Below are 22190 nucleotides of genomic sequence, written 5' to 3' on the forward strand. Positions count from 1 at the left end.
TGAGATACTCTCTAGGAGTTCCTATCTTTCCACTAGAGGTTAACCCAATACATGTAACTCACTCACTTTCTACCTGATGGCATCTGCAATTTCTGTTTTTCTTTTAGGCTTTCATCTCGAGAGAGAAAATGAAGAAAATACTTCAAAACAGATAAAGCTAGAGGATACATATTTCTTATTTTTACATTAGAGGAGACCCCTATCCATGACCCCATTTCACAAAAATATTACAAACACTTGAAATATCAACATGAAATCCACCCAGACGATCTACACTCAGATTTCACAAAGCTTGTGGATGATCAGAGCTACTTTCTAGGAGAAAAACCTGAGGTCTCTAACCTGGAAGAAGCTCTCAATTCCAGTCCCCATGAACAAAAGTGTCCAGGTGGTAAACCCCTTAATTCTCAGAGTGTAGACTGTTTTGCTCAGAATTCACAAGTTTTGGGGAACCAGAAATCCCATTCAGGCAAAGAACTTCACAAGTGCCCTGAATGTGGGGAAGTTTCCTTCGTATTTCAGACCTTTCTAGACCCCAAGGACTTCACACAGGGGAGAGACCCTATGAGTGCACTGTATGTAAAAAGAATTCGCTCGACAGGCATACCTTAGAGCGCATCAAAAAAGGCATTCTGAAGTTGAAACTTATAAATGCCTAGAGTGTGGCAAGAATTTTCGTCATAGATGCAGTCTTAAAAAAAATGTGACAACTCATACAGGTGAAAAACCTCATAGATGTGAGAGTTGTGCGAAAAGATTTTTCAACTGACAGCTCTTACTTTGTACCAGAGAACTCTCACTAAAGAGAAGCCTTTTAAATGCAGTTATTGTGGGAAAACCTTTACACAGAAGCCAAGCCTTGTGACTCATTTGAGATTCATACAAGGGAGATGACATACAAGTGTAATCATTGTTCAAAATGTTTCAGACAGAGGACAGGCGTGATTGTACACCAAGTCATTCACTTCAAAACAGATATCTTTAAGAGTTTTTGAGGGAAATATGTCCTATTGAAACTGACACTAACTCATCAAAGTCTTCACATAGCACTTAACCACAGCAACCTTTTTGTCTTGAAAGAAGTTTTGTATGAACTTATATGAACAACCTCTTTTTTTCCATAATTTTAGAAATCATCTTCCAAATCATATGAGTGCTAGAGTATTTATCTACTCTTGCAACGGTCATAGAATTGACTTATCCTGTCTCAGAAAGTCGTTTCTTCATTACATTAAAATGTTTGCCTCTCAAGCCAACCATATTATAGTTGTAAGCCCACAGCATATAAATGATTAATGATGGATTATCCTGTCAACCATGGATGTGCCCAACTGATCTTTATTGGTGCTATGTTTTAGTAATGTTGAAATATAAATGACCTTACTTCTTCAATCCCACTTACCACTTGTTGGAAAAACTTGGCGCTGCTTCATGAACTGTGGTAATATACACAGCAATTGACTCCCACCCCTAACCAAAACTGAGGCACTCGACTCTGTACAACCATCGTGCTCTGTTTATGTATCATTTTTAGTATTTAACGCAATCCATTTTAACTGGTTGTATTAGTTACCATCAAAAGAGGAGATGCACCCACCCTCTGTATCATAATCAAATGTCTGAAATTTTACAGGCTGGAGAACATCAATTATTCATCTCTTTATTAAAATGCTTGCATATGGTAAACTTTAGCATATATTGTCAGCATTTAGATTAAAAGTGCCTAATAGTTCTTGGAAACATGAACATACTTAGAATATTTAATGGATGGATATGCTTCTAAACATTTCAAAAAGATAAGGGCAAACAAGTACCAACCTCATAAGTACTATTGAGGGAAAATAAGAGTACTTTCCTAATAAGTACAAGAAAGATGCAATGAACAGCAGGCACAGTTCTAGCTTGCCATGCCGGAGACCCCGATTTGATTCCTAGTTTGCCTACCCATACAAAAAAAAAAAAAAAAAGAAGGAAAGAAAAGAAAAGATTAAATGAAGTATACTTAGATGCAAATACTACCCACGATAAGCTTCCAGTAAATATAAGCATATTGCCTTTTGATTTTTCATTCAATTTTAAAGCTATGCATTCAAGACTATCCATTTTTATTTTCACCAGGTTATCCAATTCAAAATCCTAACATGAGCTTCCCATTGTACAACGTTGAATACTCATTGGAGAAGTATTTACAGAATTCCAGAGAAGTGACACACTTTCTTGACTCTCACACAGGTAAGAAATTGTCCATTTAACACCAGAGAAAGAAGCAAAGAAAAGTTCAGCCTTATTCAGGGTCAAGCTCTTTGAGATACTCTCTAGAAGTTCCTATCTTTCCACTAGAGGTTAACCCAATACATGTAACTCGCTCACTTTCTACCTGATGGCATCTGCAATTTCTGTTTTTCTTTTAGGCTTTCATCTCGAGAGAGAAAATGAAGAAAATACTTCAAAACAGATAAAGCTAGAGGATACATATTCATTTATTTTTACCTTAGAGGGTACCCCTATCCATGACCCCATTTCACAAAAATATTACAAACACTTGAAATATCAACATGAAATCCACCCAGACGATCTACACTCAGATTTTACAAAGATTGTAGATGATCAGAGCTACTTTCTAGGAGAAAAACCTGAGGTCTCTAACCTGGAAGAAGCTCTCAAATCTAGTCTCCGTGTACAAAAGTTTCGAGGTGTGAAACCCCTTAATTCTCAGAGTGTAGACTGTTTTGCTTAGAATTCACAAGTTTTGGGGAACCAGAAATCCCATTCAGGCAAAGAACTTCACAAGTGCCCTGAATGTGGGAAAAGTTTCCTTCGTATTTCAGACCTTTCTAGAGAACAACGAATTCACACAGGGGAGAGACACTATGAGTGCACTGTATGTAAAAAGCAATTCGCTCAGCAGGCATACCTTACAGTGCATCAAAACAGACATTCTGAAGTTGAAACTTATAAATGCCTAGAGCGTGGCAAGAATTTTCGTCATAGATTCAGTCTTAAAAGATATGTGACAACTCATATAGGTGAAAAACCTCATAGATGTGAGAGTTGTGGGAAATGTTTTTTTCAACTGACAGCTCATACTTTGCACCAGAGAACTCACACTAAAGAGAAGCCTGTTAAATGCAGTTACTGTGGGAAAACCTTTACACAGAAGCCAAGCCTTGTGACTCTTTTAAGAATTCATACAGGGGAGAAGCCATACAAGTGTAATCATTGTTCTAAATGTTTCAGACAGAGGACAGGCGTGATTGTACACCAAGTCATTCACTTTAAAAAAGATATCTTTAAGAGTTGTTGAGGGTAATATGTCCTATTGAAACTGACACTAACTCATGAAAGTCTTCACCTAGCACTTAACAGCAGCAAATTTTTTCCCTTAAAAGAAGTTTTGTTTGAGCTTATAAGAACAAACTCTTTTTTTCTACTAATTTTAGAAATCATCTTCGAAATCATATGAGTGCTAGAGTATTTATCTACTCTTGCAACTGTGATAGGTTTGACTTATCCTGTCTCAGCAAGTCGTTTCTTCATTACATTATGTTTGCCTCTCAAGCCAACCATATTATAGTTGTAAGCCCACAGCATATAAATGATTAATGATGGATTATCCTGTGACCATGGATGTGCCCAACTGATCTTTATTGGTGCTATGTTTTAGTAATGTTGAAATATAAATGACCTTACTTGTTCAATCCCACTTACCAGTTGTTGGAACAACTTGGCGCTGCTTCATGAACTGTGGCAACACACACTGCAATTGACTCCCACCTCCAACCTAAAACTGAGGCACTCGACTCTATACAAGCATCGTGCTCTGTTTATGTGTCATTTTTGGTATTTAACACAATCCATTTAACTGGTTGTATTAGTTACCATCAAAATGGGAGATGCACCCACCATCTGTATCATAATCACATGTCTGAAATTTTACAGGCTAGAGAACATCAATTATTCATCTCTTTATTAAAATGCTTGCATATGGTAAACTTTAACATATATTGTCGGTATTTAGTTTAAAAGTGCCAAATAGTTCTTGGAAACATGAACATAGTTAGAATATTTAATGGATGGATATGCTTCAGAACATTTCAAAAAGATAAGGTCAAACAAGGTACAAACCCCATAAGTACTATTAAGGGAAAATAAGAGTATTTTCCTAATAAGTACAAGAAAGATGCAAAGAACAGTAGGCACAGTTCTCGCTTGCCATGCCAGAGACCCCGGTTTGATTCCTGGTTTGCCTGCCCATAAAAAAAAAAAAAAAAAAAAGAAGGAAAGAAAAGAAAAGATTAAATGAAGTATAGTTAGATGCAAGTACTACCCACGATAAGCTTTCAGTAAATATAAGCATATTGCCTTCTGATTTTTCGTTCAATTTAAAAGCTATGCATTCAAGACTGTCCATTTTTATTTTCACCAGGCTATCCAATTGAAAATCCTAACATGAGCTTCCCATTGGACAACGTTGAATACTCATTGGAGAATGATTTACACAATTCCAGAGAAGTGACACACTTTCTTGACTCTCAGACAGGTAAGAAATTGTCCATTAAACACCAGAGAAAGAAGCAAAGAAAAGTTCAGCCTTATTCAGGGTCAAGCTCTTTGAGATACTCTCTAGGAGTTCCTATCTTTCCACTAGAGGTTAACCCAATACATGTAACTCGCTCACTTTCTACCTGATGGCACCTGCAATTTCTGTTTTTCTTTCAGGCTTTCTTCTCGAGTGAGAAAATGAAGAAAATACTTCAAAACAGATAAAGCTCGAGGATAAATATTCATTTATTTTTACCTTAGAGGGTACCCCTATCCATGACCCCATTTCACAAAAATATTACAAACACTTGAAATATCAACATGAAATCCACCCAGACGATCTACACTCAGATTTCACAAAGCTTGTAGATGATCAGAGCTACTTTGTAGGAGAAAAACCTGAGGTCTCTAACCTGGAAGAAGCTCTCAAATCTAGTCTCCGTGTACAAAAGTGTCGAGGTGTGAAACCCCATAATTCTCAGAGTGTAGACTGTTTTGCTCAGAATTCACAAGTTTTGGGGAACCAGAAATCCCATTCAGGCAAAGAACTTCACAAGTGCCCTGAATGTGGGAAAGTATCCTTCGTATTTCAGACCTTTCTAGACACCAACGAATTCACACAGGGAGAGACCCTATGAGGGCACTGTATGTAAAAAGCAATTCGCTCGACAGGCATACCTTAGAGTGCATCAAAAAAGACATTCTGAAGTTGAAACATATAAGTGCCTAGAGTGTGGCAAGAATTTTCGTCATAGATCCAGTCTTAAAAGACATGTGACAACTCATACAGGTGAAAAACCTCATAGATGTGAGACTTGTGGGAAAAGTTTGTTCAACTGACAGCTCTTACTTTGAACCAGAGAACTCACACTAAAGAGAAGCCTTTTAAATGCAGTTACTGTGGGAAAACCTTTACACAGAAGCCAAGCCTTGTGACTCTTTTAAGAATTCATACAGGGGAGAAGCCATACAAGTGTAATCATTGTTCTAAATGTTTCAGACAGAGGACAGGCGTGATTGTACACCAAGTCATTCACTTTAAAAAAGATATCTTTAAGAGTTGTTGAGGGTAATATGTCCTATTGAAACTGACACTAACTCATGAAAGTCTTCACCTAGCACTTAACAGCAGCAAATTTTTTCCCTTAAAAGAAGTTTTGTTTGAGCTTATAAGAACAACCTCTTTTTTTTTTACTAAATTTAGAAATCATCTTCCAAATCATATGAGTGCTAGAGTATTTATCTACTCTTGCAACTGTCATAGGTTTGACTTATCCTGTCTCAGCAAGTCGTTTCTTCATTGCATTATGTTTGCCTCTCAAGCCAACCATATTATAGTTGTAAGCCCACAGCATATAAATGATTAATGATGGATTATCCTGTAACCATGGATGTGCCCAACTGATCTTTATTGCTGCTATGTTTTAGTAATGTTGAAATATAAATGACCTTACTTGTTCAATCCCACTTACCAGTTGTTGGAACAACTTGGCGCTGCTTCATGAACTGTAGCAATATACACAGCAATTGACTCCCACCCCCAACCTAAAACTGAGGCACTCGACTCTGTACAAGCATTGTGCTCTGTTTATGTGTCATTTTTAGTATTTAACACAATCCATTTTAACTGGTTGTATTAGTTACCATCAAAATGGGAGATGCACCCACCATCTGTATCATAATCACATGTCTGAAATTTTACAATTAAAGAACATCAATTATTCATCTCTTTATTAAAATGCTTGCATATGGTAAACTTTAACATATATTGTCGGTATTTAGTTTAAAAGTGCCAAATAGTTCTTGGAAACATGAACATAGTTAGAATATTTAATGGATGGATATGCTTCAGAACATTTCAAAAAGATAAGGTCAAACAAGGTACCAACCCCATAAGTACTATTAAGGGAAAATAAAAGTATTTTCCTAATAAGTAGAAGAAAGATGCAGTGAACAGCAGGCACAGTTATCGCTTGCCATGCCAGAGACCCCGGTTTGATTCCTAGTTTGCCTGCCCATAAAAAAAAAAAAAAAAAACGAAAGAAGGAAAGAAAAGAAAAGATTAAATGAAGTATAGTTCAATGCAAGTACTACCCACGATAAGCTTTCAGTAAATATAAGCATATTGCCTTCTGATTTTTCGTTCAATTTTAAAGCTATGCATTCAAGACTATCCATTTTTATTTTCACCAGGCTATCCAATTCAAAATCCTAACATGAGCTTCCCATTGTACAACGTTGAATACTCATTGGAGAATGATTTACACAATTCCAGAGAAGTGACACACTTTCTTGACTCTCAGACAGGTAAGAAATTGTCCATTAAACACCAGAGAAAGAAGCAAAGAAAAGTTCAGCTTTATTCAGGGTCAAGCTCTTTGAGATACTCTCTAGGAGTTCCTATCTTTCCACTAGAGGTTAACCCAATACATGTAACTCGCTCACTTTCTACCTGATGGCACCTGCAATTTCTGTTTTTCTTTCAGGCTTTCTTCTCGAGTGAGAAAATGAAGAAAATACTTCAAAACAGATAAAGCTCGAGGATAAATATTCATTTATTTTTACCTTAGAGGGTACCCCTATCCATGACCCCATTTCACAAAAATATTACAAACACTTGAAATATCAACATGAAATCCACCCAGACGATCTACACTCAGATTTCACAAAGCTTGTAGATGATCAGAGCTACTTTCTAGGAGAAAAACCTGAGGTCTCTAACCTGGAAGAAGCTCTCAAATCTAGCCTCCGTGTACAAAAGTGTCGAGGTGTGAAACCCCTTAATTCTCAGAGTGTAGACTGTTTTGCTCAGAAGTCACACGTTTTGGGGAACCCGAAATCCCATTCAGGCAAAGTACTTCATAAGTGCCCTGAATGTGGGTATAGTTCCCTTCGTATTTCAGATCTTTCTAGACACCAACGACTTCACACAGGGGAGAGACCCTATGAGTGCACTGTATGTAAAAAGCAATTCGCTCGACAGGCATACCTTAGAATGCATCAAAAAAGACATTCTGAAGTTGAAACTTATAAATGCCTAGAGTGTGGCAAGAATTTTCGTCATAGATCCAGTCTTAAAAGACATGTGACAACTCATACAGGTGAAAAACCTCATAGATGTGAGAGTTGTGGGAAAAGTTTTGTTCAACTGACAGCTCTTACTTTGCACCAGAGAACTCACACTAAAGAGAAGCCTTTTAAATGCAGTTACTGTGGGAAAACCTTTACACAGAAGCCAAACCTTGTGACTCTTTTAAGAATTCATAGAGGGGAGAAGCCATACAAGTGTAATTATTGTTCTAAATGTTTCAGACAGAGGACAGGCTTGATTGTACACCAAGTCAGTCACTTTTTTTTTTTATTAATTAAAAAAAGAATTAACAAAACAATTAGAAATCATTCCAATCTACATGTACAATCAGTAATTCTTAATAACATTACATAGTTGCATATTCATCATTTCTTAGTACATTTGCATCAATTTAGAAAAAGAAATAAAAAGACAACAGAATAAGAATTAAAACAATAATAGAAAGAAAAAAAAACAAAAAAACAAAAACAAAAAACCTATACCTCACATGCAGCTTCATTCAGTGTTTTAACATAATGGCATTACAATTGGGTAGTATTGTGCTGTCCATTTCTGAGTTTTTATATCCAGTCCCGTTGTACAGTCTGTATCCCTTCATCTCCAATTATCCCTTCTCTTTTTTTTTTTTTAATTAACGGAAAAAAAGAAATTAACCCAACATTTAGAGATCATACCATTCTACACATGCAATCATTAATTCTTAACATCATCACATAGATGCATGATCATCATTTCTTAGTACATTTGCATTGGTTTAGAAGAACTAGCAACATAACCGAAAAAGATATAGAATGTTAATATAGAGAAAAAAATAAAAGTAATAATAGTAAAATCAAAACAAAACAAAACAAAACAAAACAAAAACCTATAGCTCAGATGCAGCTTCATTCAGTGTTTTAACATGATTACTTTACAATTAGGTATTATTGTGCTGTCCATTTTTGAGTTTTTGTATCTAGTCCTGTTGCACAGTCTGTATCCCTTCAGCTTCAATTACCCATTGTCTTACCCTGTTTCTAACTCCTGCTGAACTCTGTTACCAATGACATATTTCAAGTTTATTCTCGAATGTCCGTTCACATCAGTGGGACCATACAGTATTTGTCCTTTAGTTTTTGGCTGGATTCACTCAGCATAATATTCTCTAGGTCCATCCATGTTATTACATGGTTCATAAGTTTATCTTGTCTTAAAGCTGCATAATATTCCATCGTATGTATATACCACAGTTTGTTTAGCCACTCTTCTGTTGATGGACATTTTGGCTGTTTCCATCTCTTTGCAATTGTAAATAATGCTGCTATAAACATTGGTGTGCAAATGTCCGTTTGTGTCTTTGCCCTTAAGTCCTTTGAGTAGATACCTAGCAATGGTATGGCTGGGTCGTATGGCAATTCTATATTCAGCTTTTTGAGGAACCGCCAAACTGCCTTCCACAGTGGTTGCACCCTTTGACATTCCCACCAACAGTGGATAAGTGTGCCTCTTTCTCCGCATCCTCTCCAGCACTTGTCATTTTCTGTTTTGTTGATAATGGCCATTCTGGTGGGTGTGAGATGATATCTCATTGTGGTTTTGATTTGCATTTCTCTAATGGCCAGGGACATTGAGCATCTCTTCATGTGCCTCTTGGCCATCCGTATTTCCTCTTCTGAGAGGTGTCTGTTCAAGTCTTTTTCCCATTTTGTAATTGGGTTGGCTGTCTTTTTGTTGTTGAGATGAACAATCTCTTTATAAATTCTGGATACTAGACCTTTATCTGATATATCATTTCCAAATATTGTCTCCCATTGTGTAGGCTGTCTTTCTACTTTCTTGATGAAGTTCTTTGATGCACAAAAGTGTTTAATTTTGAGGAGTTCCCATTTATTTATTTCCTTCTTCAGTGCTCTTGCTTTAGGTTTAAGGTCCATAAAACCGCCTCCAGTTGTAAGATCCATAAGATATCTCCCAACATTTTCCTCTAACTGTTTTATGGTCTTAGACCTAATGTTTAGATCTTTGATCCATTTTGAGTTAACTTTTGTATAGGGTGTGAGAGATGGGTCTTCTTTCATTCTTTTGCATATGGATATCCAGTTCTCTAGGCACCATTTATTGAAGAGACTGCTCTGTCCCAGGTGAGTTGACTTGACTGCCTTATCAAAGATCAAATGTCCATAGATGAGAGGGTCTATATCTGAGCACTCTATTCGATTCCATTGGTCGATATATCTATCTTTATGCCAATACCATGCTGTTTTGACCACTGTGGCTTCATAATATGCCTTAAAGTCAGGCAGCGCGAGACCTCCAGCTTCGTTTTTTTTCCTCAAGATGTTTTTAGCAATTCGGGGCACCCTGCCCTTCCAGATAAATTTGCTTATTGGTTTTTCTATTTCTGAAAAATACGTTGTTGGGATTTTGATTGGTATTGCATTGAATCTGTAAATCAATTTAGGTAGGATTGACATCTTAACTATATTTAGTCTTCCAATCCATGAACACGGTATGCCCTTCCATCTATTTAGGTCTTCTGTGATTTCTTTTAGCAGTTTTTTGTAGTTTTCTTTATATAGGTTTTTTGTCTCTTTAGTTAAATTTATTCCTAGGTATTTTATTCTTTTAGTTGCAATTGTAAATGGGATTCGTTTCTTGATTTCCCCCTCCGCTTGTTCATTGCTAGTGTATAGAAATGCTACAGATTTTTGAATGTTGATCTTGTAACCTGCTACTTTGCTGTACTCATTTATTAGCTCTAGTAGTTTTGTTGTGGATTTTTCCGGGTTTTCGACGTATAGTATCATATCGTCTGCAAACAGTGATAGTTTTACTTCTTCCTTTCCAATTTTGATGCCTTGTATTTCTTTTTCTTGTCTAATTGCTCTGGCTAGAACCTCCAACACAATGTTGAATAATAGTGGTGATAGTGGACATCCTTGTCTTGTTCCTGATCTTAGGGGGAAAGTTTTCAATTTTTCCCCATTGAGGATGATATTAGCTGTGGGTTTTTCATATATTCCCTCTATCATTTTAAGGAAGTTCCCTTGTATTCCTATCTTTTGAAGTGTTTTCAACAGGAAAGGATGTTGAATCTTGTCGAATGCCTTCTCTGCATCAATTGAGATGATCATGTGATTTTTCTGCTTTGATTTGTTGATATGGTGTATTACATTAATTGATTTTCTTATGTTGAACCATCCTTGCATACCTGGGATGAATCCTACTTGGTCATGATGTATAATTCTTTTAATGTGTTGTTGTTGTTGGATACGATTTGCTAGAATTTTATTGAGGATTTTTGCATCTGTATTCATTAGAGAGATTGGTCTTTAGTTTTCTTTTTTTGTAATATCTTTGCCTGGTTTTGGTATGAGGGTGATGTTGGCTTCATAGAATGAATTAGGTAGTTTTCCCTCCACTTCGATTTTTTTGAAGAGTTTGAAGAGAATTGGTACTAATTCTTTCTGGAACGTTTGGTAGAATTCACATGTGAAGCCATCTGGTCCTGGACTTTTCTTTTTAGGAAGCTTTTGAATGACTAATTCAATTTCTTTACTTGTGATTGGTTTGTTGAGGTCATCTATGTCTTCTTGAGTCAAAGTTGGTTGTTCATGTCTTTCCAGGAACCCGTCCATTTCCTCTAAATTGTTGTATTTATTAGCGTAAAGTTGTTCATAGTATCCTGTTATTACCTCCTTTATTTCTGTGAGGTCAGTAGTTATGTCTCCTCTTCCATTTCTGATCTTATTTATTTGCATCCTCTCTCTTCTTCTTTTTGTCAATCTTGCTAAGGGCCCATCAATCTTATTGATTTTCTCATAGAACCAACTTCTGGCCTTATTGATTTTCTCTATTGTTTTCATGTTTTCAATTTCATTTATTTGTGCTCTAATCTTTGTTATTTCTTTCCTTTTGCTTGCTTTGGGGTTAGCTTGCTGTTCTTTCTCCAGTTCTTCCAAATGGATAGTTAATTCCTGAATTTTTGCCTTTTCTTCTTTTCTGATATAGGCATTTAGAGCAATAAATTTCCCTCTTAGCACTGCCTTTGCTGCGTCCCATAAATTTTGATATGTTGTGTTTTCATTTTCATTCGCCTTGAGGTATTTGCTAATTTCTCTTGCAATTTCTTCTTTGACCCAGTCGTTGTTTAGGAGTGTGTTGTTGAGCCTCCACGTATTTGTGAATTTTCTGGCACTCTGCCTATTATTGATTTCCAACATCATTCCTTTATGGTCCGAGAAAGTGTTGTGTAAGATTTCAATCTTTTTAAATTTGTTGAGACTTGCTTTGTGACCCAGCATATGGTCTATCTTTGAGAATGATCCATGAGCACTTGAGAAAAAGGTGTATCCTGCTGTTGTGGGATGTAATGTCCTATAAATGTCTATTAAGTCTAGTTCATTTATAGTAATATTCAGATTCTCTATTTCTTTGTTGATCCTCTGTCTAGATGTTCTGTCCCTTGATGAGAGTGGTGAGTTGAAGTCTCCAACTATTATGGTATATGAGTCTATTTCCCTTTTCAGTGTTTGCAGTATATTCCTCACGTATTTTGGGGTATTCTGATTCAGTGCGTAAATATTTATGATTGTTATGTCTTCTTGTTTAATTGTTCCTTTTATTAGTATATAGTGTCCTTCTTTGTCTCTTTTAACTGTTTTACATTTGAAGTCTAATTTGTTGGATATTAGTATAGCCACTCCTACTCTTTTCTGGTTGTTATTTGCATGAAATATCTTTTCCCAACCTTTCACTTTCAACCTATGTTTATCTTTGGGTCTAAGATGTGTTTCCTGTAGACAGCATATCGAAGGATCCTGTTTTTTAATCCATTCTGCCAATCTATGTCTTTTGATTGGGGAATTCAGTCCATTGACATTTAGTGTTATTACTGTTTGGATAATATTTTCCTCTAACATTTTGCCTTTTGTATTATATATATCATATCTGATTTTCCTTCTTTCTACACTCTTTTCCATATCTCTCTCTTCTGTCTTTTTGTATCTGACTCTAGTGCTCCCTTTAGTATTTCTTGCAGAGCTGGTCTCTTGGTCACAAATTCTTTCAGTGACTTTTTGTCTGAGAATGTTTTAATTTCTCCCTCATTTTTGAAGGATAATTTTGCTGGATATAGGAGTCTTGGTTGGCAGTTTTTCTCTTTTAGTATTTTAAATATATCATCCCACTGTCTTCTAGCTTCCATGGTTTCTGCTGAGAAATCTACACAAAGTCTTATTGGGTTTCCCTTGTATGTAATGGATTGTTTTTCTCTTGCTGCTTTCAAGATCTTCTCTTTCTCTTTGACCTCTGACATTCTAACTAGTAAGTGTCTTGGAGAACGCCTATTTGGGTCTAATCTCTTTAGGGTGTGCTGCACTTCTTGGATCTGTAATTTTAGGTCTTTCATAAGAGTTGGGAAATTTTCAGTGATAATTTCTTCCATTAGTTTTTCTCCTCCTTTTCCCTTCTCTTCTCCTTCTGGGACACCCACAACACGTATATTTGTGCGGTTCATATTGTCCTTGAGTTCCCTGATACCCTGTTCAAATTTTTCCATTCATTTCCCTATAGTTTCTGTTTCTTTTTGGAATTCAGATGTTCCATCCTCCAAATCACTAATTCTATCTTCTGTCTCTTTAAATCTATCATTGTAGCTATCCATTATTTTTTCTATGTTTGCTACTTTATCCTTCACTTCCATAAGTTCTGTGATTTGTTTTTTCAGTTTTTCTATTTCTTCTTTATGTTCAGCCCATGTCCTCTTCATGTCCTCCCTCAATTTATCGATTTCATTTTTGAAGAGGTTTTCCATTTCTGTTCGTATATTCAGCATTAGTTGTCTCAGCTCTTGTGTCTCATTTGAGCTATTGGTTTGTTCCTTTGACTGAGCCATATTCTCAATCTTTTGAGCGTGGACAGTTATCTTCTGCTGCTGGTGTCTGGGCATTTATTCAGATTTCTCTTGGTGTTGGACCCAGCAAGGTTGTAATATTTTTCTGTGAAATCTCTGGGTTCTGTTTTTCTTATCCTGCCCAGTAGGTGGCGCTCGTGGCACACGTTTGTCTGCGGGTCCCACCAGTAAAAGGTGCTGTGGGACCTTAAACTTTGGAAAACTCTCGCCGTCCTGGGGGTTCGCTAGCCGAAGCGGCTTGAGCCGGCCCGGGGTCCGAATGCAGGGAGGGTGTCCGAACGCAGGGAGGGTTGCTGGTCGCCGCAGCCAGGGAAAGAGCCCGTCCGAATTTCCTAGTCAGCCCTGGGCAACAAGCGTGGCGGGAGGGTGCCAGCGGCAGCGGCCCGCCCGAGAGAGTGCACGTTCCCCGGGAGTCACGGGGTCACCGTTCTCCGAGGCCTGGGGGTTTCCGATCCAATTCTCTCAGTTGGTCCGGGGGCTGCGCGTGGTGTGGGCGCCAGTCGCCTTGGTTTCAGGGGACCACCTCTCCAATTCTCCCAGCCGGCCCGGAAAGGGGGAAGGGAGTAACTCCGGCCGCTTGCCACCCCGCCCGGTAAGGCCCGCGCCTCGGCGATCTCACCCGAGCTGCTTCTCTCAGCCAGCCAGCCGTTCCAGGATGGGGTACGCTGTCTTTTTTATCTCTGTTGTGGCTTTGGGCGCTTTCTGTATCGTTTCTACTCCCCTAGTAGGTGTCCTGGAGAAGAAACTAAGATCCGCGCGTCTTACTAAGCCGCCATCTTCCAGGAAGTCCCCAAGTCAGTCACTTTAAAAAAGATATCTTTAAGAGTTGTTGAGGGTAATATGTCCTATTGAAACTGACACTAACTCATGAAAGTCTTCACCTAGAACTTAACCACAGCAACTTTTTTCTCTTAAAAGAAGTTTTGTTTGAGCTTATAAGAACAACCTCTTTTTTTTACTAATTTTAGAAATCATCTTCCAAATCATATGACTGCTAGTGTTTTTATCTACTCTTGCAACTGTCATAAGTTTGACTTATCCTGTCTCAGCAAGTCGTTTCTTCATTACATTATAATGTTTGCCTCTCAAGCCAACCATATTATAGTTGTAAGCCCACAGCATATAAAGGAGTAATGATGGATTATCCTGTAACCATGGATGTGCCCAACTGATCTTTATTGGTGCTATGTTTTAGTAATGTTGAAATATAAATGACCTTACTTGTTCAATCCCACTTACCAGTTGTTGGAACAACTTGGCGCTGCTTCATGAACTGTGGCAACACACACTGCAATTGACGCCCAGCCCCAACCTGAAACTGAGGCACTCGACTCTGTACAAGCATTGTGCTCTGTTTATGTGTCATTTTTAGTATTTAACACAATCCATTTTAACTGGTTGTATTAGTTACCATCAAAATGGGAGATGCACCCACCATCTGTATCATAATCACATGTCTGAAATTTTACAATTAGAGAACATCAATTATTCATCTCTTTATTAAAATGCTTGCATATGGTAAACTTTAACATATATTGTCGGTATTTAGTTTAAAAGTGCCAAATAGTTCTTGGAAACATGAACATAGTTAGAGTATTTAATGGATGGATATGCTTCTGAACATTTCAAAAAGATAAGGGCAATCAAGGTACCAACCCCATAAGTACTATTAAGGGAAAATAAGAGTATTTTCCTAATAAGTACAAGAAAGATGCAATGAACAGCAGGCACAGTTATCGCTTGCCATGCCAGAGACCCCGGTTTGATTCCTAGTTTGCCTGCCCATAAAAAAAAAAAAAAAAAAAAAAAAAAAAAAGAAGGCAAGGAAAGAAAAGTTTAAATGAAGTATAGTTAGATGCAAGTACTACCCATGATAACCTTTCAGTAAATATAAGCATATTGCCTTCTGATTTTTCGTACAATTTTAAAGCTATGCATTCAAGACTATCCATTTTTATTTTCACCAGGCTATCCAATTCAAAATCCTAACATGAGCTTCCCATTGGACAACGGTGAATACTCATTGGAGAAGGATTTACAGAATTCCAGAGAAGTGACACACTTTCTTCACTCTGAGACAGGTAAGAAATTGTCCATTAAACACCAGAGAAAGAAGGAAATTAAAGTTCAGCCTTATTCAGGGTCAAGCTCTTTGAGATACTCTCTAGGAGTTCCTATCTTTCCACTAGAGGTTAACCCAATGCATGTAACTCGCTCACTTTCTACCTGATGGCACCTGCAATTTCTGTTTTTCTTTCAGGCTTTCTTCTCGAGTGAGAAAATGAAGAAAATACTTCAAAACAGATAAAGCTCGAGGATAAATATTCATTTATTTTTACCTTAGAGGGTACCCCTATCCATGACCCCATTTCAGAAAAATATTACAAACACTTGAAATATCAACATGAAATCCACCCAGACGATCTACACTCAGATTTCACAAAGCTTGTAGATGATCAGAGCTACTTTGTAGGAGAAAAACCTGAGGTCTCTAACCTGGAAGAAGCTCTCAAATCTAGTCTCCGTGTACAAAAGTGTCGAGGTGTGAAACCCCTTAATTCTCAGAGTGTAGACTGTTTTGCTCAGAATTCACAAGTTTTGGGGAACCAGAAATCCCATTTAGGCAAAGAACTTCACAAGTGCCCTGAATGTGGGGAAAGTTTCCTTCGTATTTCAGTCCTTTCTAGAGACCAACGAATTCACACAGGGGAGAGACCCTATGAGTACACTGTATGTAAAAAGCAATTCGCTCAGCAGGCATACCTTACAGTGCATCAAAACAGACATTCTGAAGTTGAAACTTATAAATGCCTAGAGTGTGGCAAGAATTTTCGTCATAGATCCAGTCTTAAAAGACATGTGACAACTCATACAGGTGAAAAACCTCATAGATGTGAGAGTTGTGGGAAAAGTTTTGTTCAACTGACAGCTCTTACTTTGAACCAGAGAACTCACACTAAAGAGAAGCCTTTTAAATGCAGTTACTGTGGGAAAACCTTTACACAGAAGCCAAGCCTTGTGACTCTTTTAAGAATTCATACAGGGGAGAAGCCATACAAGTGTAATCATTGTTCTAAATGTTTCAGACAGAGGACAGGCGTGATTGTACACCAAGTCATTCACTTTAAAAAAGATATCTTTAAGAGTTGTTGAGGGTAATATGTCCTATTGAAACTGACACTAACTCATGAAAGTCTTCACCTACCACTTAACAGCAGCAAATTTTTTCCCTTAAAAGAAGTTTTGTTTGAGCTTATAAGAACAACCTCTTTTTTTTTTTTTTACTAATTTTAGAAATCGGTTTCCAAATCATATGAGTGCCAGAGTATTTATCTACTCTTGCAACTGTCATAGGTTTGACTTATCCTGTCTCAGCAAGTCGTTTCTTCATTACATTATAATGTTTGCCTCTCAAGCCAACCATATTATAGTTGTAAGCCCACAGCATATAAATGAGTAATGATGGATTATCCTGTAACCATGGATGTGCCCAACTGATCTTTATTGGTGCTATGTTTTAGTAATGTTGAAATATAAATGACCTTACTTGTTCAATCCCACTTACCAGTTGTTGGAACAACTTGGCGCTGCTTCATGAACTGTGGCAACACACACTGCAATTGACGCCCAGCCCCAACCTGAAACTGAGGCACTCGACTCTGTACAAGCATCGTGCTCTGTTTATGTGTCATTTTCAGTATTTAACACAATCCATTTTAACTGGTTGTATTAGTTACCATCAAAATGGGAGATGCACCCACCATCTGTATCATAATCACATGTCTGAAATTTTACAGGCTAGAGAACATCAATTATTCATCTCTTTATTAAAATGCTTGCATATGGTAAACTTTAACATATATTGTCGGTATTGAGTTTAAAAGTGCCAAATAGTTCTTGGAAACATGAACATAGTTAGAGTATTTAATGGATGGATATGCTTCTGAACATTTCAAAAAGATAAGGGCAAACAAGGTACCAACCCCATAAGTACAATTAAGGGAAAATAAGAGTACTTTCCTAATAAGTACAAGAAAGATGCAATGAACAGCAGGCACAGTTCTCGCTTGCCATGCCAGAGACCCCGGTTTGATTCCTAGTTTGCCTGCCCATAAAAAAAAAAAAAAAAAAAAAAAAGAAGGAAAGGAAAGCAAAGTTTAAATGAAGTATACTTAGATGCAAGTACTACCCACGATAAGCTTTCAGTAAATATAAGCATATTGCCTTCTGATTTTTCGTTCAATTTTAAAGCTATGCATTCAAGACTATCCATTTTTCTTTTCACCAGGCTATCCAATTCAAAATCCTAACCTGAGCTTCCCATTGTACAACGTTGAATACTCATTGGAGAAGGATTTACAGAATTCCAGAGAAGTGACACACTTTCTTGACTCTCAGACAGGTAAGAAATTGTCCATTAAACACCAGAGAAAGAAGCAAAGAAAAGTTCAGCCTTATTCAGGGTCAAGCTCTTTGAGATACTCTCTAGGAGTTCCTATCTTTCCACTAGAGGTTAACCCAATACATGTAACTCGCTCACTTTCTACCTGATGGCACCTGCAATTTCTGTTTTTCTTTTAGGCTTTCATCTCGAGTGAGAAAATGAAGAAAATACTTCAAAACAGATAAAGCTCGAGGATAAATATTCATTTATTTTTACCTTAGAGGGTACCCCTATCCATGACCCCATTTCACAAAAATATTACAAACACTTGAAATATCAACATGAAATCCACCCAGACGATCTACACTCAGATTTCACAAAGCTTGTAGATGATCAGAGCTACTTTCTAGGAGAAAAACCTGAGGTCTCTAATCTGGAAGAAGCTCTCAAATCTAGTCTCCGTGTACAAAAGTGTCGAGGTGTGAAACCCCTTAATTCTCAGAGTGTAGACTGTTTTGCTCAGAATTCACAAGTTTTGGGGAACCAGAAATCCCATTCAGGCAAAGAACTTCACAAGTGCCCTGAATGTGGGGAAGTTTCCTTCGTATTTCAGACCTTTCTAGACCCCAAGGACTTCACACAGGGGAGAGACCCTATGAGTGCACAGTATGTAAAAAGCAATTCGCTCGAAAGGCATACCTTAGAGCGCATCAAAAAAGACATTCTGAAGTTGAAACTTATAAATGCCTAGAGTGTGGCAAGAATTTTCGTCATAGATGCAGTCTTAAAAAAAATGTGACAACTCATACAGGTGAAAAATCTCATAGATGTGAGAGTTGTGGGAAAAGTTTTGTTCAACTGACAGCTCTTACTATGCACCAGAGAACTCACACTAAAGAGAAGCCTTTTAAATGCAGTTACTGTGGGAAAACCTTTACACAGAAGCCAAGCCTTGTGACTCTTTTAAGAATTCATGCAGGGGAGAAGCCATACAAGTGTAATCATTGTTCTAAATGTTTCAGACAGAGGACAGGCGTGATTGTACACCAAGTCATTCACTTTAAAAAAGATATCTTTAAGAGTTGTTGAGGGTATTATGTCCTATTGAAACTGACACTAACTCATGAAAGTCTTCACCTAGCACTTAACAGCAGCAAATTTTTTCCCTTAAAAGAAGTTTTGTTTGAGCTTATAAGAACAACCTCTTTTTTTTTTACTAAATTTAGAAATCATCTTCCAAATCATATGAGTGCTAGAGTATTTATCTACTCTTGCAACTGTCATAGGTTTGACTTATCCTGTCTCAGCAAGTCGTTTCTTCATTACATTATGTTTGCCTCTCAAGCCAACCATATTATAGTTGTAAGCCCACAGCATATAAATGATTAATGATGGATTATCCTGTAACCATGGATGTGCCCAACTGATCTTTATTGGTGCTATGTTTTAGTAATGTTGAAATATAAATGACCTTACTTGTTCAATCCCACTTACCAGTTGTTGGAACAACTTGGCGCTGCTTCATGAACTGTGGCAATATACACAGCAATTGACTCCCACCCCCAACCTAAAACTGAGGCACTCGACTCTGTACAAGCATTGTGCTCCGTTTATGTATCATTTTTAGTATTTAACACAATCCATTTTAACTGGTTGTATTAGTTACCATCAAAATGGGAGATGCACCCACCATCTGTATCATAATCACATGTCTGAAATTTTACAGGCTAAAGAATATCAATTATTCATCTCTTTATTAAAATGCTTGCATATGGTAAACTTTAACATATATTGTCGGTATTGAGTTTAAAAGTGCCAAATAGTTCTTGGAAACATGAACATAGTTAGAGTATTTAATGGATGGATATGCTTCTGAACATTTCAAAAAGATAAGGGCAATCAAGGTACCAACCCCATAAGTACTATTAAGGGAAAATAAGAGTATTTTCCTAATAAGTAGAAGAAAGATGCAGTGAACAGCAGGCACAGTTATCGCTTGCCATGCCAGAGACCCCGGTTTGATTCCTAGTTTGCCTGCCCATAAAAAAAAAAAAAAAAAAAAAAAAGAAGGAAAGAAAAGAAAAGATTAAATGAAGTATAGTTCAATGCAAGTACTACCCACGATAAGCTTTCAGTAAATATAAGCATATTGCCTTCTGATTTTTCGTTCAATTTTAAAGCTATGCATTCAAGACTATCCATTTTTATTTTCACCAGGCTATCCAATTCAAGATCCTAACATGAGCTTCCCATTGTACAACGTTGAATACTCATTGGAGAATGATTTACACAATTCCAGAGAAGTGACACACTTTCTTGACTCTCAGACAGGTAAGAAATTGTCCATTAAACACCAGAGAAAGAAGCAAAGAAAAGTTCAGCCTTATTCAGGGTCAAGCTCTTTGAGATACTCTCTAGGAGTTCCTATCTTTCCACTAGAGGTTAACCCAATACAGGTAACTCGCTCACTTTCTACCTGATGGCACCTGCAATTTCTGATGTTCTTTCAGGCTTTCTTCTCGAGTGAGAAAATGAAGAAAATACTTCAAAACAGATAAAGCTCGAGGATAAATATTCATTTATTTTTACCTTAGAGGGTACCCCTATCCATGACCCCATTTCACAAAAATATTACAAACACTTGAAATATCAACATGAAATCCACCCAGACGATCTACACTCAGATTTCACAAAGCTTGTAGATGATCAGAGCTACTTTGTAGGAGAAAAACCTGAGGTCTCTAACCTGGAAGAAGCTCTCAAATCTAGTCTCCGTGTACAAAAGTGTCGAGGTGTGAAACCCCTTAATTCTCAGAGTGTAGACTGTTTTGCTCAGAAGTCACACGTTTTGGGGAACCCGAAATCCCATTCAGGCAAAGTACTTCATAAGTGCCCTGAATGTGGGTATAGTTCCCTTCGTATTTCAGATCTTTCTAGACACCAACGACTTCACACAGGGGAGAGACCCTATGAGTGCATTGTATGTAAAAAGCAATTCACTCGACAGGCATACCTTAGAATGCATCAAAAAAGACATTCTGAAGTTGAAACTTATAAATGCCTAGAGTGTGGCAAGAATTTTCGTCATAGATCCAGTCTTAAAAGACATGTGACAACTCATACAGGTGAAAAACCTCATAGATGTGAGAGTTGTGGGAAAAGTTTTGTTCAACTGACAGCTCTTACTTTGCACCAGAGAACTCACACTAAAGAGAAGCCTTTTAAATGCAGTTACTGTGGGAAAACCTTTACACAGAAGCCAAACCTTGTGACTCTTTTAAGAATTCATAGAGGGGAGAAGCCATACAAGTGTAATTATTGTTCTAAATGTTTCAGACAGAGGACAGGCTTGATTGTACACCAAGTCAGTCACTTTTTTTTTTTTATTAATTAAAAAAAGAATTAACAAAACAATTAGAAATCATTCCAATCTACATGTACAATCAGTAATTCTTAATAACATTACATAGTTGCATATTCATCATTTCTTAGTACATTTGCATCAATTTAGAAAAAGAAATAAAAAGACAACAGAATAAGAATTAAAACAATAATAGAAAGAAAAAAAAACAAAAAAACAAAAACAAAAAACCTATACCTCACATGCAGCTTCATTCAGTGTTTTAACATAATGGCATTACAATTGGGTAGTATTGTGCTGTCCATTTCTGAGTTTTTATATCCAGTCCCGTTGTACAGTCTGTATCCCTTCATCTCCAATTATCCCTTCTCTTTTTTTTTTTTTAATTAACGGAAAAAAGAAATTAACCCAACATTTAGAGATCATACCATTCTACACATGCAATCATTAATTCTTAACATCATCACATAGATGCATGATCATCATTTCTTAGTACATTTGCATTGGTTTAGAAGAACTAGCAACATAACCGAAAAAGATATAGAATGTTAATATAGAGAAAAAAATAAAAGTAATAATAGTAAAATCAAAACAAAACAAAACAAAACAAAACAAAAACCTATAGCTCAGATGCAGCTTCATTCAGTGTTTTAACATGATTACTTTACAATTAGGTATTATTGTGCTGTCCATTTTTGAGTTTTTGTATCTAGTCCTGTTGCACAGTCTGTATCCCTTCAGCTTCAATTACCCATTGTCTTACCCTGTTTCTAACTCCTGCTGAACTCTGTTACCAATGACATATTTCAAGTTTATTCTCGAATGTCCGTTCACATCAGTGGGACCATACAGTATTTGTCCTTTAGTTTTTGGCTGGATTCACTCAGCATAATATTCTCTAGGTCCATCCATGTTATTA

At 37.0% G+C, this 22190-nt stretch overlaps 3 protein-coding genes and 2 pseudogenes across 3 annotated transcripts; all 5 read left to right on the forward strand.

The window, feature by feature from the left end:
• The first annotated feature begins 2141 nt into the window (after positions 1–2141).
• On the forward strand, positions 2142–5609 carry LOC143671731 (uncharacterized; annotated as a pseudogene).
• Positions 5610–6758: 1149 nt separating this feature from the next.
• LOC143671732 (uncharacterized) lies at positions 6759–14798 on the forward strand. Its single transcript, XM_077146926.1, has 3 exons — positions 6759–6849; positions 7047–7963; positions 14769–14798. Exons 1-3 carry the CDS (start codon positions 6759–6761, stop codon positions 14796–14798), a joined length of 1038 nt encoding a protein of 345 aa, XP_077003041.1.
• A 718-nt stretch (positions 14799–15516) lies between these two features.
• Positions 15517–16679, forward strand: LOC143671733 (uncharacterized). The gene is given in 2 exon segments (XM_077146927.1): positions 15517–15607; positions 15787–16679. Coding segments are annotated over 2 exon segments (984 nt in total).
• Positions 16680–16978: 299 nt separating this feature from the next.
• Positions 16979–18999, forward strand: LOC143671734 (uncharacterized; annotated as a pseudogene).
• Positions 19000–20150: 1151 nt separating this feature from the next.
• LOC143671735 (uncharacterized) lies at positions 20151–21304 on the forward strand. Its single transcript, XM_077146929.1, has 2 exons — positions 20151–20241; positions 20439–21304. Exons 1-2 carry the CDS (start codon positions 20151–20153, stop codon positions 21302–21304), a joined length of 957 nt encoding a protein of 318 aa, XP_077003044.1.
• Positions 21305–22190: the final 886 nt, after the last annotated feature.

Source organism: Tamandua tetradactyla, chromosome X (assembly GCF_023851605.1).
Source record: "Tamandua tetradactyla isolate mTamTet1 chromosome X, mTamTet1.pri, whole genome shotgun sequence".
NCBI lineage: Eukaryota > Metazoa > Chordata > Mammalia > Pilosa > Myrmecophagidae > Tamandua > Tamandua tetradactyla.

Coding starts and splice junctions, on each gene's coding strand:
- LOC143671732 (XM_077146926.1), top strand. CDS start 6,759: ATGAGCTTCCCATTGTACAACGTTGAATACTCATTGGAGAATGATTTA. Junction 6,850..7,046: donor CTTTCTTGACTCTCAGACAG/GTAAGAAATTGT, acceptor TTCTCGAGTGAG/AAAATGAAGAAAATACTTCA. Junction 7,964..14,768: donor CCAATCTACATGTACAATCA/GTAATTCTTAAT, acceptor CCCACTTACCAG/TTGTTGGAACAACTTGGCGC.
- LOC143671735 (XM_077146929.1), top strand. CDS start 20,151: ATGAGCTTCCCATTGTACAACGTTGAATACTCATTGGAGAATGATTTA. Junction 20,242..20,438: donor CTTTCTTGACTCTCAGACAG/GTAAGAAATTGT, acceptor TTCTCGAGTGAG/AAAATGAAGAAAATACTTCA.